Below are 21,527 nucleotides of genomic sequence, written 5' to 3'. Positions count from 1 at the left end.
AATTTAAAACAGTGATAGTTGCTAAGTTGGGTAACTACGGTAGTCACGATGATCGAAGATATAGTTCCGATTGTTGAATGTTATACATATGTAGCTGCAGTTTAGTTTGAAATACAACAATGACACGTTTCAATTATTTTCAAATTATTTTTTTTCTTTCAATTTGATAATATATCAATAATGTCCATTTCGAATAAAAAAGAGATAACTGAGGCGGAATGACTACCGGTATTTATCGTTGTAGCCGCCATATTTGATTTTCAACCAAGGACAGTTACTGTGATATAGCCTATTGATGGTATGACCGTTGAGCTGCTGAATGTTTGTCAAGTATGTATCGGTCTAAGAACGCGATTTAGACTAAATTCTTCATAGTCATGACTTTTATTTTATTGTATGGAGGATAGACAAGTGTTTGCGTGTGTGTAGGCCTATTTTGAATGCAAAGACCATGAGATGGAGCTATTTAAAACTGATGATACTGTTTCGGATAGGCTAACCTGTAAATTACAGTAATGTTTTTTTTTTTTCTGGAAACCTGTATATGATCAGTTAACCTATTGTTCGCTTAGACGCTCCCAGAATTGTTCACCGACAATAAGATGTTCTGTATATTTAGGTGAAATGAGTGACCGTACACACATGTAGGCCTACATCTGACGTAACTATGGGATTCCCCGAACATTCATGAGAAAAAAAACCTCCGCCCGGTTGTAGCCCCCACCAGCGATTCATTTTGTAGTTTATTACCGTTACAATGCTTGAACAAATCTTTTGTTTTGATGTCAAATACATACTTAATTGGATCTAATAAAAACTCTTTATTGTCTTTTTGAAATCAGTCAACTTATGACGCAAAATCTTATCGAGACGTGAACTAGAAGTAGTCCGAACCTGCACTGCGTTTGTATTCATACGTAGTTGCGATTACGCTAATTCGAACGCAACTCCCCTCCCATTGACTTTATAGGGGCATATGTAAATATATACATTTATTTGATCATTCTTTGTTTGTTGGTACCATGCATGTTGTAAGTTTAATTTAAGAGTTTTAACAAAAGAGAACAACGAAAAATTTTGTGAAATAAAATGTTTGATTATACATTCAACTTAAACAATGTACTGTTACATAACTGGCAGTTCCAAATAAAATCAGCGTCAGATATTAATATATCATGTGTAGATGTAGTTACATCGAGAATAAAAGTATATGTAACGATTTCTGACACTTTAGTATAAGTACAGCAGTTGTTGAATCTCGGTGTTTGTAAGTATGTCTTCATTTAATCTGGCCGCTTTTGATGTTATGATTGTTGTACGATTGTTTCTGAACAATGTAGAGTTCATGACTCATTTAGAAAGAGGTCAGTGCAGTCAGGTTTTCTACAAGGATTGGTTTAAAAGTGGGACATGCTTCATCAAAAGTTTCCAAATCGTTATCAAGTCTTATTTCTACACATTTACAATAGGATTTATTCATCTAAAGCAAGAAACTAATATTCCGACAGATTCGTGTACTTCAATATTGTTGTCTAATTTTACCAACAGTTGAACATAGATCATAGAAGAACAATATAACGGTATACAATGTACGCGAAATATTTTATAGCGGGTATATCATTGTATTATTTTTGATATTGTATGTCTGATGGAACATCATTAGCAGCAGTAATACTCACAGAATTTTACATTGCTGTTATTAACTTTATCGTTCCTCATTTATGGCCAATCAATAAACATATACTTGTACAAATATTCAAAACAGAACCGAGAATCAATATGATGTTTTCGTAAGGTATTTAATTTTGAGAAAGATTAAATTCGCAAATATTAGAAGTTGTTAGTTATAATCCAAGAAACTGTTTATATTTCATTGCTATGAAAAGTCATTTTGCATCAAAGGTCGACAATTCGTCGCACCAAAAATAAATAGAGTCATAGTACTTTGATGATTCCGTAGGGACAAAGTGTGAAGTTAAGTCATTCCGCCACTTTATGAACATATTTCATAACGGCATTGGATCAAGTTCAAATCAATGTTTACAAGAATTCCAATATCAAATGATAAATCCATATAATAAATCGATATACACAGTAGTATATGTATGTCACTTAAAAACATATACCAACGTTTATAGTATTTCTACAATAGCCTTACCTATTAAAAACGAAAAAGCGAAAAAATAGGTTATGATTAGAAAAAACTATTGATATCAAACTGAAATGCCACATAACAAGAAATATTAAGTACTGTATATCACTTTGGTAACAATCAATGTTTTAAAATTGTATTATTGTTAATTATTCACTTTGAACAATATACCACTGCAGTGGAAACACATTTTTGTATGGGTTAGTCTCTTTAGTAACAAATATATCAGTCTTATTTATAAATAGCAATACATTTACAAAAGATCAAAAATAATTATGTTATCAAGGCATAACAAAGATACCAATGGCATTTTATAAATCACCATGCTATCAAACCAGCCATGTTCCGAATTGACAGAGTGATTATAACTAAAGATGCTCCATCGCCAACCAATGGTATGTTCTCTATCTAAAACAAGAGCAGACGAATAAGTAGTTTTCTTCAACTGCAAAATTTACTTACTTTACACTATTACCGCCATTGAAAAGTTTCTTGTTTTATAATTGCGTCCCGAAACAATTTCATGGTACTGTGTCATACATGGAATTAAGAACTGATGATACATGCATCAAAAGCAAAAATGAAGTATTTTATATGCAGCTTTGTATTAGTTGTGTTGTTCAAATAAGTATCGTTTTTGCTCAATCGGTGGTGGAGCATCTTTAGATACTTGGCATTTGTATATAATGACATATCTCAATTATCATAATAAATTATCGGGATTCGAAATATCTTGAAGACCTATTGTTTTATTACAACCATCCAAAGGTTGCCATTGAAAACAAATCCATTACTAATATTGGACAAAATATCAAACATAATTGATTAATATGATTTACAACATGTATATTTGATGTTATCAGCATTACATTAACACATTACAAAGTGCAAAAGTTATTAACAATTGTAATTCAAAATTTATTTATTTTATTGCTTACTGAAAGTAACTAGTCAACTTCTTCAACATGGTGACCATCTTCAATTTCAACACATGTATAATCTATTGTCTAAAACGTAACAATTTCATCGTTTACACCAATTTGATCATTATGTTAAGTCGACTTTTATGAAATGGTCATTATTGTTAACAAATAAATATTAACAAAAATATTTCTATATAATTAAAATGAATGTAACGGCTATTGAATATCCAATCCGTACGAATAGAGTAAAATCTATAACATGTTCTAGTATATCTTATTGTGATTACAATTATTGTAATGCATATCCTGTTGTTCACTAGTGAATCAATGGCATTTTTGACAGAATTTTCAGCATGATGCACTGTCACACTATTTAAAATATCTTCCAAAATATCCCGTTCATACACCAGTGAACAATAAAAAACAACTATTTCTTCAATTATAGTAAAATACAAAAAACACATCAACGTTGACGTCCACTTATCTTAGCACAAGAATAAATCCTAAATACTACTAAGTCATGAGATTTCGATACAGTTGTATGTATTTTGCGTTATTGAAATAAAACTAATTGGGATTTTTCAACACGTAAAATACAAAGTTAAGAAAATCATCAAGGGATATAAACAGTCAGAAGTACTCGTACGTTCTTGCTACACTGCTGGCTCTATAAATCTATCACCTTTTGTTAAATCGAACATTGTCCGTAATAATATCAATAATATCCAAGAATAATAAAGACATATGTAGGATATTCTACAGGCATCATTGGATACCTTGACGACGTTTGATGACGTAAGAGTGAGTATCGGTAGAACTGGGATAAATGTTACCATGGGCGTTGCTAGGGATGGTGGGGCGCGTTCGACAGACGATAGGGGAAGGTGGTTTGGTGGCAGATCTATCATTTTCCTGGACTTCGAACGTCATTGGATTATTGTAGTATTCCATCTTCAGAGAACCATTTTGAGTAAGGAGATAATGAGGAACCTTTCTTCCTATTTCTCCAACCTAAAATAGATAAAAACATGTCGACATTCATGAAGGCTAAATACTAAAACCTCTTTTTTTCTTGTGGTTATCAAGAAAAAGGGAAATTCACTGGAACAGTTTAAAAGGAAACAAACTGTAATAAAGCAGATGAATATACATGGGGTAAAAATGGACGAGTTTGGTTGGGAATGGGATTATATCAAATAATGGTACGTCTGCGTCAAGAGCGGTATTGACTAAATCAACGATCAATATGTATATCACTGAATCAAAACGTGACAGAGATTATAGATATTTAGAATGTTGCATCAATACAAATGGCGTATCATTATTCAGCATGATTAGTATATACGCATCAAAAACATGTATAAAGAGAAAACTACTTCTGAATAGCATTGCCGAAAACAGAAGAAGAGTGAAATTGTACGTTAAATAACAAATGTAATAGGATACCAACAACAAACACCAATGACCTAATAACTTAACACTTAACAAAAACATCATACTAAAACAGCTACTCTACTCTCAACAAAAACATCATACTGAAACAGCTACTCTGCTCTCAACAAAAACAGAATACTAAAACAGCCACTCCACGATTAATACTTAACAAAAACAGAATACTAAAACAGCCACTCTACTCTCAACAAAAACAGAATACTAAAACAGCCACTCTACTCTCAACAAAAACATCATACTAAAACAGCTACTCTACTCTCAACAAAAACAGAATACTAAAACAGCCACTCCACTCTTAATACTTAACAAAAACAGAATACTAAAACGGCCACTCCACTCTTAACACTTAACAAAAACAAAATACTAAAACAGCCACTCTACTCTCAACAAAAACATCATACTAAAACAGCTACTCTACTCTCAACAAAAACAGAATACTTAAACAGCCACTCCACTCTTAACACTTAACAAAAACAGAATACTAAAACAGCCACTCTACTCTCAACAAAAACAGAATACTAAAACAGCCACTCTACTCATAATACTTAACAAAAACAGAATACTTAAACAGCCACTCCACTCTTAATACTTAACAAAAACAGAATACTAAAACAGTCACTCCACTCTTAACACTTAACAAAAACAGAATACTAAAACAGCCACTCTACTCTCAACAAAAACAGAATACTAAAACAGCTACTCTACTCTCAACAAAAACATCATACTAAAACAGCCACTCTACTCTCAACAAAAATAGAATACTAAAACAGCCACTCCACTCTTAATACTTAACAAAAACAGAATATTAAAACAGCCACTCCACTCTTAACACTTAACAAAAACATCATACTAAAACAGCCAATCTACTCTTAACAAAAACAGAATACTAAAACAGCCACTCTACTCTCAACAAAAACAGAATACTAAAACAGCCACTCTACTCTTAACACTTAACAAAAACATCATACTAAAACAGCCAATCTACTGTTAACAAAAACAGAATACTAAAACAGCCACTCCACTCTTAACAAAAACAGAATACTAAAACAGCCGCTCCACTCTTAACACTTAACAAAAACAGTTTACTAAAACAGCCACTCCACTCTTAACAAAACAAAACAGAATACTAAAACAGCCACTCCACTCTTACCACTTAACAAAAACAGTATACTAAAACAGCCACTCTACTCTCAACAAAAACAGAATACTAAAACAGCTTATTTTCGGAAATTATTTCACCCAATACAATAAAACAGCCAATTGCTTTCCTTATTTTCTCAAAAGTAATATTTTTGCAATAAAATATTTATAATGTGAACGCAGAAATAATTTTGAAAAGAATTTCCAAATCTATAACACGTTAGCAGACAAAATAAACTTATCGTGTAACTTTTTAAGCAAGATTTAAAATCGAATGTCCGATACAATAATTGAACGTTCCCATAGGAATTAATACGAGGGCGATAGATTTTGTTTACTCTAGTATAGACGTCAATCTTAATATTATAGGGAAAGATAACAAACCGATAGGATACAAAAGTCTGAAACCAAAAATGATAACGAGAAATAGTAAACCTGAGGAAGGTCCTAGCTGCAAAATAAATCGGGAAATCTAATTACAAAAACAGTTTAATTGGGAATTATTATGGAAACATATTCAAAATAACTGTATATATACAGAATCAAAAAAAATTGATATGGTCATTGAAATGGCAAGTGTCATTTTTGTAAATCGCAAAAGTAAGATATTGTACAACTGTATATAGATCTATTTTTCAATGTGGTATTGCCGGAAATGTTCTAAACATTTGTTCGCTACATATATTTCAAAACGTTCCGTATATAAATGAAGAAATGCTGACATCAGCTGTTGCAGTACGGATGACAAACAGATTGAAATTATCACAAATGCAATGAATAATATCAAAAATGAATAGTTAAATGATTTCAATGTTAGAAATATATCGGAATATGAATATATGAATGTTGAACTCTTGCAAGAGGACAATTGTGTCCGGATACTGAATCCAGGGTCTGATCTAATTGTGTACGGATACTGAACCCAGGGTCTGATCTCAATGTTAGAAAATATATCGGAATATGAATATGTGAATGTTGAACGAGAACCCTCTTGTAAAAGGACAGTTGTGTACGGATGCTGAATCCGGGGACCCAACCCAAGCAGTCATTCATGTATAACATTTTTGGGGAATAAAGAAACTGTTTGCAGCTAAAAATGGGAAGGGGGTGTTCAAATGTAACATAACAAAAAACTTTTTATCAAAATTATTTAGAGTAATTGCACAGACACTGTATGATGATACACACACAACACGTACATATAATTGTATAATATACAAACTGATATTCAGACAGTTGATTTCGAAAGTGATTAGCCCATTTAGGAGTACTCCGCGACACCCACCTATAGGACGCACTTCACTACATCCACACACAGGACACCAATCCTCTACACGGAAACAGGGACACCAATTTATGAAAGTGTATTTTAGAAGACGGGGTTATTGAAATTTCCGTTACGATATGTAGGACTAAACCATCCGCAATCCAATATACATTTACTAAGGATGCGGCTAATTAAACAAGCTTACAGTAGGTGTTGTCGTCAATTTTCTACTCTATGGCAAGTTATTGTTATCGCTTAGTTATTGCTTTGTTGTATGAACTTTGAACAAATTATGTTATTTCAAAATTTTCACTAGCGGGTGACTAATAAAACCATGGAACCTAGTCAACGCTTCAGTAATCATTTCCACAATTATACCATAAGTTACAAATGGGGTTTTTTTTTTTTCTAAAATGAATACAATGTACCTTTACTTCGAAAACCTTCATGTTTTGTTTATTACATTTATTTTGCTTTCGTTAAATCACAAATTTATTTAGGCGCATAATCATCAACAATTTCATATTCTCATATGTTCATCGTTCCAATCTTTTTGTGTGAACAAACAGCGAAAATTGCTAACCCGCCAACAGTTTGAAAGCTGACGCAATTGAAATATTTTTCTGTATTATCATCGTCATGAAGTGACTTTTGTTTTGAATACTTTGCACAATACATACCTGAGGTTTCGATAAGCGCTTCTTTATGATTGCTTTCTTGCAGTTAATGCCGATACGTGTGTTCTTTTCTTCTGTACACTCGTCCGTAGTGGTGGACATTTTTGGACTGGGACTCCGGTTTGGAGGCGTTTCGACAGGCGATTTAGATTTGTTGTTATCCTGGTTCGGGGACATGAACACTGGGACAGTGATCGGTATACACGAACTTGGAACGTTCATTCGTAATACACTAGAACAAGCGGCCATGTTTCTGATCGCTTCCAGTTTACGATAGGTATAGTCCTCCCTACTCGACAAAAACAAAAACAAAAATCATGGCAAACTTAATTAGTATTTCATTTTATCCATCCAGCTATTCACACCCATGCAATATCGAAGAGCTGTCCTTAATTCGGGGGTATGATTTCAAATTTCAGTCATAAGAGGATTGATAAAATATGTTCAGTTATGGGGCGAGGCAGTTTCATCTCAATCTTTAAAGGTATCTTGAAGTTGTTAAAGTATCAGCCGATAATGTTACATTTTACAAAGATTCTTATACGGACAGATAAGAATCATCCTGACGTCACTGTATTTCTGCCATCGATTAACTTTTTTTTCTACCACCATAGGGGGGTTAAACACTGCAGCTGTTGATTAACAATTTGTTTATACCATGCACACGTGGTATAAACTCTGTACGCATTCTTATTGGCTGACACAGTGAACTTTGACCGAACTACTTATTTCTTTAGTGTCATGTCATCATTGTCAACGTCATCAATAATCAAATGACGTCATTCTATGTTGAGATCGCCGACTGCTGTTGGAAAGCGTATGCGTCGTGGTCCTTGTGTCAAAATACGTGACGTTTTCATATATGTTAAATTGACCTTAAGTAGTCTAATAATACATTTTGACGCACAAGAATTTTACTGATGATTTTCGTAGATTTAACCTGTATGACACGAACTTGATCTTGGCCTGATGATTATCTGGCGGGTAATAGACGATGCCGTAATATGTATGCATGCAGTCCGACATTGAGTTTTATTTTCTGGAAGCAACTATGAAGATTTGAACTCAATAAGACGTTAAATTAGTATTATTTAACCCTAAAGATGTTCCAAAAATAATTAAGAAGAATTTTGACATCGATAGATTCTTTACCAAGCGATGGCTTTTGAATACTAATTAGTGTCTTTTTGCTAATGAAAATATTACTACACCTTATTTGCATATTTCGGTAAATTCACGTTACCGTATCCTTGCGTATTTCTATGGGATAAAAACGAATATGATTGTGGTAGAAACAGGTCACACTACTCGTGGTTGTTGAATATTGAATTTATTCCACACTCGTAAGTTATTTTTTTTGAGTTACAAAAGACATGAGCTTTAGCGAGTGTCTTTTGTAACTTTTAAAAAATAACTCACTCATGTGGAGTAAATTCAATATTCAACAACCACTCATTGTGTAACCTCTATGTATAGAATACTGATAATTCTAAAATGATGCAAATGTGTCAAAAGTTATGTAATATTATTTGTATTATTAATTTCTAATAAAAGATAAACCAGTTTATTTCCCGGATACAAATTTTCGCGTAATTTTGCGACAGAATACGAACGCAAATAATAATGTCCGATTGTCCATAAGAACCCTTAATCACGAATTTATGTTAATATGTTGAATATAAAGAAAACGCGTCAATTGTATACGCGAAGATGACGTGGTTTATATTAATTCACTTATAGAATTTGCAATGTTAACAGTGGCACCAGTTCTAATACCGGTACCTCCAACTACAATAACAAATGGTATGACAGACGAAATGCAAAAATAAAATCCTCCTTTCATTTAGGAAATAGTGTCGTGGATTTTTTTCGGGATACAATTAATTATTTTATTAAGATACTTTTAATAAGATAATAGCATAGATAGAAAACCAGCACTTAACAAACAAGATATAGGACAAAGAGAATTAAGCATCCTGATTAGTGAAAAAAATCTTGAGGATATATGGCGTTCTCAATATGTTATTAAGAAGAAATTTACATTTAAGAGATGTCATTCAGAATCAAGAATTGACAATATGTTCACTCCTTCTAAGATGCGACACCTTTTCAGTGACCCCTGTATAAAATTTTGTCCATATAGTGACCATAATATGATATTAGTTAAATTATTACCACAAGAAATAGAGCGTGGACCGGGAAACTGGAAGATGAGTGTTAAAGTTTTAGAACACACACTATTTTCACAAGCTTTCAAAAACTGTTGGAGATCCTGGGTTACTAATATTAATAAATATACAAACATATTGGAATGGTGGGAAGTGACTAAAATTCAAATAAAGGAGTTGTCTATGGAAATTGGAAAAATTCTAAGTACAAAAGATAAGATAATAAAAGAGGATGAGAAAACATTAGAAAAGTTAAGGGAAGAAAATGGTTTCAGAGAAGATATTCAAAAGTTAGAAAAAAGTATTAAAGAACACTACACTAACAAAGCTAATGCTGCACGGATAAGGTCAAGAATACAAAACTTTGAAGAAAACGAAAAATCAACAGCTTATTTCTTTAATTTAGAGAAAAATAATGCACAGAAGAAGCAGTGGTATAGAATAAAATCTGCAGATGGGAACTATAAAACTGGAATAAAAAATATTCTACAAGAACAAGTGAATTTCTATGAAAAACTTTTTAAAACAGAAGGATGGGATAAAGAGAATGCAGAATATTTAACTCAATTCATTGAAAATAAAATATGTGAAGATGATAAAGAGAAAACAGACAGAGATATAGAAGATGAAGAAATATACTCAGCTATAAGAACTCTTAAAAACAATAAATCTCCAGGAGAGGATGGAATTATAGCAGAATTTTACAAAAAAATACTGGGAAATAATTAAGCAAGAATTTCTGGAGGTAATAAAATATGTATTTAAATATAATACTATGTCTAAATCTCAGGGGAAGGGAATACTGAAGCTACTATTCAAAAAGGGTGAAAGAGAAGATATAAAAAATTGGCGGCCTCTAACGCTATTAAATACAGACTATAAAATTATTGCAAAGGTTATCAGTAATAGAATCAAACCTCTTCTTGCTAAAATTATACATACAGACCAAAAGGGTTTTGTGCCAGGAAGAAATATCATGAATGCCAACAGACAATTACAAGACATAATTGAATATTGTGATATTGAGGAAGAGAATGGAGCCATTGTATTCATTGATCAACAAAAAGCCTTTGATAGAATAGAATGGGATTGGATATTTCATTGCTTTGAAAAATTTAATTTTGGACCTAAATATTGTAATTGGATAAAAATGCTTGTAGGTAATGCTACAACTTGTATAGAAACAAATGGTTTTACTTCAAGATATTTTCAGTTATATCAATCAGCGAGACAGGGTTGCCCAATGGCGCCAATAATGTACATTTTACAAGCAGAACCACTGGCATGTACTATACGAGCAACTTCGGATATTAAAGGAATCAAATTACCAAATACCAATAATTCAGAAGTAAAATTAAATGGATTTGCTGATGATCTGCAACATTTTCACAGAACTGAAGAATCTATTACACAATCCTTTGAACTATTTGAAAATATATGAGAGAGCATCAGGCTCAAAGATAAATTATGATAAAACTGAAGCTATATATCTAGGGAAATGGAAAAATAAGAAACCAGTATTTGATAAGATAAAATGGACAAAAAATTCTGTCAAAACTTTAGGTATACATCATGGATATAATATTGATATAGACAATCTATGGAAGGATAAAGTTCAAAAAATAAAAAACTGTGTGCAAATATGGAAAACTAGAAACCTTAGTATTGGAGGTAAAGTGTTGATTATCAGGTCTCTAATATTATCTACAATAAGCTTCGAAATTGAAGCTAGAGGTATCCCAGAAAAGTACAAAAATGAAATTAACTTGATTGTATGGAATTTCATATGGGATAGCAAAATTAATCTTGTTAATAGAAAAAACGTGCTGTAACAATAAAAATAAAGGAGGAATTAATATGGTAGATATTGATGTTTTTTATATTAAGTAAATATGTGAAGACTACATACAGGATACTGCAGTCAAAATTGGATAATTGGAATGCATTTGGGAAACACTTCCTACAAAAGTTTGATGAAATACATAACACAAAATATTTTATATGTAATTGCTCCAATCTACAAGGACTAGATTTAAGTGGAATACCTGTCTTTTATCAAAAATGTATCAAAGCATGGTCAACTTTCAGAACCAAAATCCCTGCCACTAGTAAAAATGAAATTATGAACCAAAACCTTTTTAGAAATACCAATTTAATGGTAAATGGTAAATCACAATGTTTTAAATCCTTTTTACGGTCACAGCTGACAAAAATTAAAGATATTTGGAATGAAGATGAAAAAAAGTTCATTGATAGTGAGCTACTTCTAAGAAAGCTACACAAAAAAAAATAACTGGATAGCAGAATTTACTATTATTAAAAATTCAATTCCACAAAATTTTTTACAAATACTCAGAGATAACTATGTTCAAGATACTGAACAGTATATAAATTCTGATTTAAAAATAATTATTAAAAACAACAAATTGAATAAAGAAACACTAATTTCTTCTGAAAAGCTAAAAGAGAAATATATACAAAAAATTCTGATGCCGGATTGTGAACCCATTGCAGAAGTAAAATGGAAAGAATATTTCCAAAACAGTAATTTAGATAAAAAGAATTGGCAAATAATATGGACAAAATTTCAGTATATTGCTATTTCACAAAAAATTAAACAATTTGAGTGGAATTTATTACATAGAATCATTTTTACTGAAACAAAATTGCAGTTAATGAATAGATCGGATGGAAAATGTCATTTTTGTGAAAATGCTGAAACACTGTGTCATTTATTTTATACATGTAATTATGTCCAAAATCTCTTGTCTTGTATAAAACACAATATTTCTAATCAAATCACTTGGAAACAGAAAATTATTGATATATTTAGTAATGAAGCAAAATTTCTGCTAGGTAATTATGAAGATGAAGAGAAAGATTTATTGGAAACAATTGTTATCAGCACTAAATTTACAGTATGGAAAGTTAGAAATATTGTGAAGTACCAAAACAAGAATATAAGTGTCCAATCTGCACTTATTATCTTTAAAAGCATTATTATAGAAAATATTGGGAATTATTTGAAATGTCAAAATTCAAGAAAAAAGGAACTGTACAAAATGTTATCAAATGCCATAGCATAGTCAAAATATCATAATCTTTCTGAATTATTTATACTATATATAGAATTTGAACTACTATGTACAGAACTTCAGTTGCGGTATGAATAGAGAGTGACATGAGAAAATGAGAGGAAGGTATAATAACGGTTTTGTCATATAGGAGTTGTCTCCTTATTTACCAATTCACCTTGTGTAGAAGGAGTTACCTCCCCTTATTTATACCAGCAATATCATTATCTACTGTAATATCAAAACTCTAACTTTATATATTAACATTTCCTTTTTTGTTATATTCAATATTTATGCAGATATTGTAGACTTTTCAAGACACTGTATAAAAATAATGCTTAAGTGGTCACACTTGTAAACACAAAGATTTAAAACTTACAATTGAAAAAAAAAAGGTTAAGAAAAGTCTTTTCACTGAAATTATATTTATACTTGCAATAAGGCATATATAAATAAGTATAAAGTTACTATATTGGATGGTTTTTAATTTCGTGAAAGAATTGAGAGAGTAATAATATGTAGAAATATGGAAAATTTGCAAGAGAGGATACTTTTATTCTGAAATAAAATAAGAAGCTCACACTTTTCAATGACAACAATAGTCTATTAAATGAGTTTTGACCAAACATGTTCAGTAACGTGTCCAACAAAATTTATTGGTTTTTTTTATCATGGTTCGATAGGAGTTACGTTAGCAACGATAACTACAAAACGAAAGGTTGATGTTTTGCTATAGTTACCTGTATTTCTTGGTGTGGTCTTGTGCAAGCAAGGAATGCTCAAATTCATAAGAAATAGCGTCGGCTGGGTTGGAACTGACATATGGACACGGTACTGGAATATTATGGTTTGAACTTCCGCCTGCCGATGTGTGAGATGGCGACTCAACAGTTCGGTCATCACCATGGTGTCTCGTGGACTGTGCGCGTGGTGTATGGTCAAAATGCCACTTGCTTTGTACAGCATCTCGAGCGTCGGACACGTCTTGGTAAGTTCTGAGTACCGTCGACTGAGCACGAGGAGGTCCGGAAATCTGGACTTTGCTCATGAAAACTTTCTCTCGTTTATTGCCAAATTTCACGCATGCAGACTGGCTTCTATTCCGCATCATGTCTCGTGTCTCGGCAGAGGTGTACTTGAGGTATCCAGAGCTATCGGCAGAATGAGGTCTCGTACACACATCCCATCCACGAAACTCCTTCAACAATAGGAAAATAACAACTGTGTAGATACTGATTAAAAAGATAACAGACGGGGGGAGGGGATTTTTTATTTACTTGTATGCAGCGTTATTTGTTTCATTAGGTGTATTTTTTAAAAAAAAATGTGTAAAAAGACATTGATACAATACAAGCAAACATGATTTAACCACATATTCATTATACATTTGAATTATATTAAAGTCCGTACTGAAGTTATTTTTTTGTTTGTTTTTCGCTTTCCTTTACTGATATGAAAACATGATCTTTCTTTTTAGCATTTACATGCCATTAACCAGTTAAAGTAATATGCGCCGTATTTTTCATACTCACGGATCAAGGTGAGCTTTTAATATGTTATTCATCACCAAAAATTACCAACTTTTTGAAAATTACAGTGCTTTCAATGCATAGGTTTTAATTTTACATGAACAAAAAAGAGCTGAAAATGATTTTTGGCAGTACTGCCAAAAATCATTTATTTACATCAATAGTGAAGTGAAATGAGTACATACGGTGAGACCATGAAGCCAAATTGTGGTCTACAATTTCATTACACATTTTTACAATGTTTTTAGTAATTGTAAAGTGACTTCTGCACGTATGTTCATCTAAACATATTTAAGGCATAAAAACAACAATTTTACAGTACAAAATTTCTGTGTTATAACTAACGTTTATAAGTCATCTGAAGCCATTTGAATGATTTTTACAGCTTTATTCATCAAACCTTATGGTTTTTAATAAATTAATGACGAAAAAATAGCATGTCAAAATTATCGCCCAGTTACGGCACATATAACTTTAACTTTCGCGTATATAAATTGATATACTGTATATTTTGACAGTCTTTGTTAATTTCAATATATTCATGAAGAATAGATAACTTCACGATCAAGCAATGTTAAGTATGTTTCACCGAAGACAGGATGATATGAACATTGAGAAGTCGAAAGTTAAGAAAAGTGGTTTAGAACTTCTGTCGTCTTTATCGGAGGGGTAGATTTTAGATTTTAAAATAATAGTATATTACGAGTTGAAACTAACATCTTGAGGAGCATACTGGTTATAAAATAGCTCTCTCCCTCCCCCACCTCTCTCTTTCTCGTTCTTCCCTCACTCTCTCCCTCTCTCTCTATCTCAAATACAACTTTATATATTATGTATATATTCTCTTGTAAATGCCATCTTGTCTGTAATTTGAATGTTTTATTATTTTTGGGAACGGGCTTTATATAAGTTGTATAACTTGTGCCCAATCCCATTGCACATTTTGCAATAAAATATGTTTATTACGCTTTGCACAATTATTCGCGAAACATTTTAGTTTACTTTTGAAAGGACCTCTTTCACGAACAATGGAAATTTGCCCACGAACCAATTTTATTAAAACTAAATGTTGCATGTAGCAACATTAAAGCAAACCCTTGAAATACGTTTAAAAAATTCAAAAGGTCCCAGGGGTCTGTGCTGTGGCCAAATTAATGTTGTCCAGTATAGGTGTATGACAGGGTTCCCTTTTTTATCCAAAAAGTTATCAAAATAATGTTTTATGTCATAAAACTGTATTATTTTCTGAAGAGTATAAATAATTACATATTATGATCACAAATATGTAGGCAAAATGGGACAAATAAAATTTTGGCTAAATTTTAAAGATCGAAAATATCGAAATTTTGGGTATTATTTTCGGCCATGTCAATTATTAACAATGGTGATTCACCAACTTCCAGTTTGAGTGCACCAAAAATATTTTCTAAAAAGTTGGCTCATTACCTGAAGTAAATATTGTGAAAATTTCAGAAAAATTGTGGACCGGTAAATTTGTCGTTTAAAGGTCTTAATGAGGCAAGGTCTATTTTTAGCAGTATTACACCGTGGTTGCACCACGGCCCTTTTCAATCATAAAATTGAGAAAACAAAGAAACTAATTTCTTAATCTTATTCAATACTCATTAGTTACATTAAATTTTAATTAATATATGATTTTATAACCTATATATTGTAGAATAGTCAAAATATTGAATCACAATAACAAAGTATTTCGGAATATTTAGGGCATTATCATTCACTTTTCAAGCTAGATGATGATTGCAACTGCATTCTCAGAAATATTATTTTTATTTACAGCTGAAAGGCATATAAAGTAAAATAATAACAAAATCTAGAAAAAAATGGGTGGGAGTAGATTATTATGTAAGAGAATTAAGTTTTTACCAATTTTCACACATGCCGTATATTAGTGCATATATGTAGTATATTGTCACTGTGGGTATCCGTACACCGGATATTGGTATCGACGAGGCGAGGCCTGTCGCAACAAGGATAAGTTTTACAATATTTGCACAATTCTAATGTAATTAATGTATCTGTAACTATTGTCCAGTTCAAGCTTATTACATATCGCGTCCGTATACGATCTGTCAACCCCCAGCGTCATATATTTATTGAGGAATAGACAGGAATCCAGGGTCACATGTAGGGGGTACCGCAGTGAAAAAGACGGTTTAAAATAAATCACTGATATAGATATTTAATGCTTTCCTGATAACGGAATTCATTTTCTATGGCTAATTCACGTCATATGAAAGCATCTCACGCCCCGATGACAAATTTGAGGTCATGAAGATTACGAAATAAATAAGTGAAAATCACGTTGTGTACGGAGGCTTGCTTGTTGTTAAAAATCAAGTGTACGGGGGCTTGGATGTTGATTGTACGGCAGCTTGGTTGACGATTGTACGGAAAATTGATTGATGAGTTGAGAAACGCAGCTTTTTAAGTCAAATATTTCTTTCTAAATAGCAATATATAACGTTCTATATGATTAATCAAATTACTGATTGAAACGATACGCAATGTAGAATGATTATTCATTTTGATTTTGATCAATTCAGGCAAAAAACTGCTCTTTTCAATTAATTTAAGCCTGGGCAACAAAAAGTATTAAAGTATTTATATGCTCCACCGCCGACAGAGCATAAATGACATTCATCATTTGAACAATAACTGGTATTTAATCGTGTTTATATATGCCTAATTAACACAAAAAAATAATATAAAATAATTTATTTCGCCTTTGGTGCATACGCAATCAGTACTTCATTCCATATAGAATATAGTGTCACGGATTTTTTTCGGGAAACAATTAATTATTTTTCATATTTTTAACTTGAAGTAAAATTAAAAGCTCAAACTTTTCAATGGTGGTAATGGTGTAAAGTAAGTAACTTTTATAACTGAAGAAAAATACTAAATCGTCTGCTCCCGATTTTCATAGTGAAAATATACCACTTGTCAGCGGTGGAGCATCTTTAAACATTATCTTTAGATATCTTTCTTGAATGGGCTATCTTTCGGTACAACATCTCTCCTAGAAATGTGGATTTTTCCGACCTTGTCAATAACAGGTATTGTTTTGCCCTCCTCTCTACAGAGCTCGGGTGTGATGAGTATGCACGCGCTTCTTATTATTTTCCCGTCGACGTAGCTCTAATGTCAAGTCACTATGACATTCAATCAGGTGGCAGGTAGCCATACGGAACGTATCGAAATTTTTCCGGACAGTAAAAACAAATGTAAACGGCCAGCACCTGTAAACGAAAAGAAAAAATGGAAATACGTATTCTTAGCCATGGTTTACAATTTAATAGTAAAATTTACTATTACTATTACATTATGACATTTCCACCAGGTGAAGTTGTATTTCTTATTGCGCTACATGGTTAATACGAGTACATTCCTCCCTCAAAATGATCCCCTCCGTTAAAGAATTTAACAAAATTGCCAGCAAACAAACAAACTGATATTGTATACAAAATCTACAGACTAACCAACATTCATCATCTTTACACGAGATCTACGAACACCTAGACGTCAAAGGAAAACTTTACATCTGTCTTTTGGACGACTAGACGCTAATTGTTTTAAACATATTGTTAAGTTTGTCATTTTAGTTATGCCAAGCCCCCGTACACCAGTTTTATCACATAAACCAAGCCCCCGTACACTAGTTTAACAAGCCCCCGTACACAAGCTAAATTTTGAGTCGTCTTGTTGAAACATCCGTGGCCACGACAGTACGAAATTGGCCTCAACATGAACTTCCCATCATAACCCGTCTATACAACCCAAAAATTGTAACCTGGAACAAGCTAGTTATTCAATATCACGAACAATAGTTCACAGTCGATTTCATTGCGGTACCCCCTACAGGTGACCCTGGATTCCTGTCTATTCCTCAATAAATATATGACGCTGGGGGTAGACAGATCGCATACGGACGCGATACATAATAAGCTTGAACTGGACAATAGTTACAGATACATTAATTACATTAGAATTGTGCAAATATTGTAAAACGTATCCTTGTTGCGACAGGCCTCGCCTCGTCGATACCAATATCCGGTGTACGGGTACCCACAGTGATTGTTGTTTTTTCAAAATATTGTGCTTTCAAAGTGTTGGCATTGGCATCAAATCACACCATTACAAGTTTTTGTTTAAAAAAAACATAGACAAATTGATATATGATTTTTTTTTCGTTCAAAAATGTATTAATTTTACTATATAAGTATTTCTTAGCAGTTTAATATTTAGATTGTTCAGAACATTTTGTGATCAATCAACTGAATTTTGATTTCGAGTTTTTTTTTTTTAATTTTCTTTAGAATTTTCATGAATTCCATAAAAGTTAACTAAGAATTTTTTTTCAGATAAAAAAATAACAGCATCTTTTATGGTTAATGAAACAGTCAAAAGTTTTTGAGGTCCACAGTTTTATTTTTCATAATTAGCTTTGTGTATCGTAAACACATCATACTATCAATCAAAATGGCATAAGGTTTATCATTTCAGGTAAAAAAAAATGATTTTATAAGAAATTTGGTTATCACAACATGAATTATACATGTCAGGGGGATCCAAATAAATAAATTTATACGTGACACAAAGCTAAGTAACATAAAGTATATGCAATACACTGCGTTTAAATGATTTCCAGTTTGATCAGACACTCTCATTTCCTGTTTGACTGTTTCTCCATTATCTCTGTACGATTAATACCATATCCGCCAATTAAGATTTTTAGAGATGTTTTTGTCCATACGGATTACTTTACAATTACTTATAAAACTCATATAATTTTAAACTCAAAGTCAGTTTATATAGTATTGAATAAAACGGTTTCATCGCCACACACTCTTTACCACGGGGATATACACCATGTTCATGTACTGTGATCGAAGCCTTTCTTTTGAGTCTATTACTCAGTAAAGCTGTTTAATTTTCTAATTATATAATAATACTAACATGGAATTCAAATATGATTATTGACAATAATGATAAATCAAGTTTTGATGATCTACTTACAGGTAATGTCTATTTTCATTATTAAAACTGCTACATTCAGTTAGTTATTTTGCAAGATTAAAGAAGTATATGCCATTAATGTATCTAAATCTGAAATGATACATCAATGAGTTTCCCGAAAAAAATAAACTTAAAATCTAAAACGATATGTTAAAGTGATGAGATTTACATTTTTTAGCATGAATCAACATAAATATTAATCAGAAGTGTTAGCCCTGCAAATAATTGAACTACTGTAGGTTTGTAACATGACCCTGTAACCTGGTAACTCTTCCCTCTCAAACCACACAGTTACAGAATCCCATTTTAATCACTCTCTTCACTGTAAATATGCTTTATTATTACAAAATAAATCATTAGAACAGGACATATTAGTGAAGATACTTCAAATGCAAAACAGCTTATTGTGGTCATAAAACACCCAAATGTTTCGTAATTTTGATTATGTAAAACTTAATTTTTCTACAAAGTGTCACTAAATAAATCATTTTGAAATCATATCAAGCGTTACAGATGAGTATTGGATTATACATTAATGTTGACACCATTAGATTCGTGATAAATGATCCAAAATAAGCATATTCTTAACATTATGTAACGTTACTAAAAATAGACTATGCTATATTATAACCTTTAAACAACAAATTTACCGGTCCACAATTTTTCTGAAATTTTCATAATATTCACTTCAGGTAATGAGCCAACTTTTTAGAAAATATTTTTGGTGCACTCAAACTGGAAGTGGGTGAATCACCATTGTTAATAATTGACATGGCCGAAAATAACACCCAAAATTTCGATATTTTCTGTCTTTAAAATGTAGCCAAAATTTTATTTGTCCCATTTTGCCTACATATTTGTGATCATAATATGTAATTATTTATACTCTTCAGAAAATAATACAGTTTTATGACATAAAACATTATTTTTATACCATTTTGGATCAAAAAGGGAACCCTGTCATACACCTCTACTGGGCAACATTAATTTGGCCATAGCACAGGCCCCTGGGACCTTTTGAATTTTTTTAACGTATTTCAAGGGTTTGCATTTATATTGCTACATATTACATTTAATTTCAATAAAATTGGTTCATGGGCAAAATTCCATTGTTCGTGAAAGAGGTCCTTTTACGCAGAATTACATAAAACTTTGTATAGATCTCGTGAAAACAACATCGTTTACAATACCGCATAAAGAGCCGATGCGTTGTCTAAAAGCAAAAATAACTGCCTATACCTTTTTTGTGACAGTTTTCTCTGGGCCTGATGTATACGCTGAACTGAGGGATCGTACGATCTGAGACTGTCCTCTGTGGTGTATCATGTATATAATTATATATTATATATATTATGAAACTTTGATTAATTGGCGTGATATAATTACTAACTGCAATACATGATGGACGTTGCCTCGTGTATCAAGTTTTACATGTTTTATTTCATCTAAATGCATAACAGGCATAAAGGGAACAGTAAAATCATTTTGATTATAAATATTACACGGACAAGCATAATATGGCGGAGGACAATCTTTTAGTCAATATACTAATTAATGAACTGCATATGTATATAAGACGTGTCATCACTGCAGAAGCAACATTAAAACGGATGACTAATAACCATATCGCTGCCATTCGAGAAGTCGAGGTTGACATATTACGAGTGATGCCATTGGATTGCACTGTCGATATCAAAATAACAAACAGCTTCCATGAAACTTATAACTACCTGTAATGTATGTTTCACAACTTCTAGTGATTTGTATTTTAGGTATATTTTCCTAACTCAATTTCTTGCGGTAGGTTTGTTTCTTGTACTTTTGCGAATCTTGACGATTCTTAATTATTTATGGATTTTGATGAATATGACATTTACAACATGATGGAAACCCTTTAAATTCTATATATTTTTAAAATTTTGTTTAACTTTGAAATAACAGCCAATACCTAACACCCACCGACCAGTGGTCGTCACTGCCCCACATAGCATTCGAACTCGCGACTTAAAGGTGAAAGGTTTCGATATTTATCTTATCACGAAGAAGGCAATATATATGTAAGACGGAAAGCTAAATGAAGAGTACAAGAGTACAAGTTTTTATTG

General features: G+C 32.0%; 1 protein-coding gene across 1 annotated transcript; it reads right to left on the bottom strand.

Annotated features, from left to right (window-relative positions):
- Positions 1-395: 395 nt before the first annotated feature.
- Positions 396-20,748, bottom strand: LOC138329798 (uncharacterized). Its single transcript, XM_069277093.1, has 4 exons — positions 20,662-20,748; positions 13,594-14,051; positions 7,615-7,900; positions 396-4,086 (listed from the first exon to the last, which is right to left on the bottom strand). The coding sequence occupies exons 1-4, from the start codon at positions 20,746-20,748 to the stop codon at positions 3,841-3,843; spliced, it is 1,077 nt and encodes a 358-aa protein (XP_069133194.1). The 3' UTR covers positions 396-3,840.
- Positions 20,749-21,527: the final 779 nt, after the last annotated feature.

The sequence above is a fragment of the Argopecten irradians genome, chromosome 8 (assembly GCF_041381155.1).
Source record: "Argopecten irradians isolate NY chromosome 8, Ai_NY, whole genome shotgun sequence".
NCBI classification, from domain to species: domain Eukaryota; kingdom Metazoa; phylum Mollusca; class Bivalvia; order Pectinida; family Pectinidae; genus Argopecten; species Argopecten irradians.
This window is presented reverse-complemented; position numbering and strand designations above follow the sequence as displayed.

Excerpts from the sequence above, each read along its gene's own strand:
- LOC138329798 (XM_069277093.1), bottom strand. The coding sequence starts at position 20,748 with ATGATACACCACAGAGGACAGTCTCAGATCGTACGATCCCTCAGTTCA. Across the intron at positions 14,052-20,661 it reads AGAAAACTGTCACAAAAAAG|GAGTTTCGTGGATGGGATGT; the intron begins GTATAGGCAGTT and ends CTATTGTTGAAG. Across the intron at positions 7,901-13,593 it reads GACCACACCAAGAAATACAG|GGAGGACTATACCTATCGTA; the intron begins GTAACTATAGCA and ends TTTGTCGAGTAG.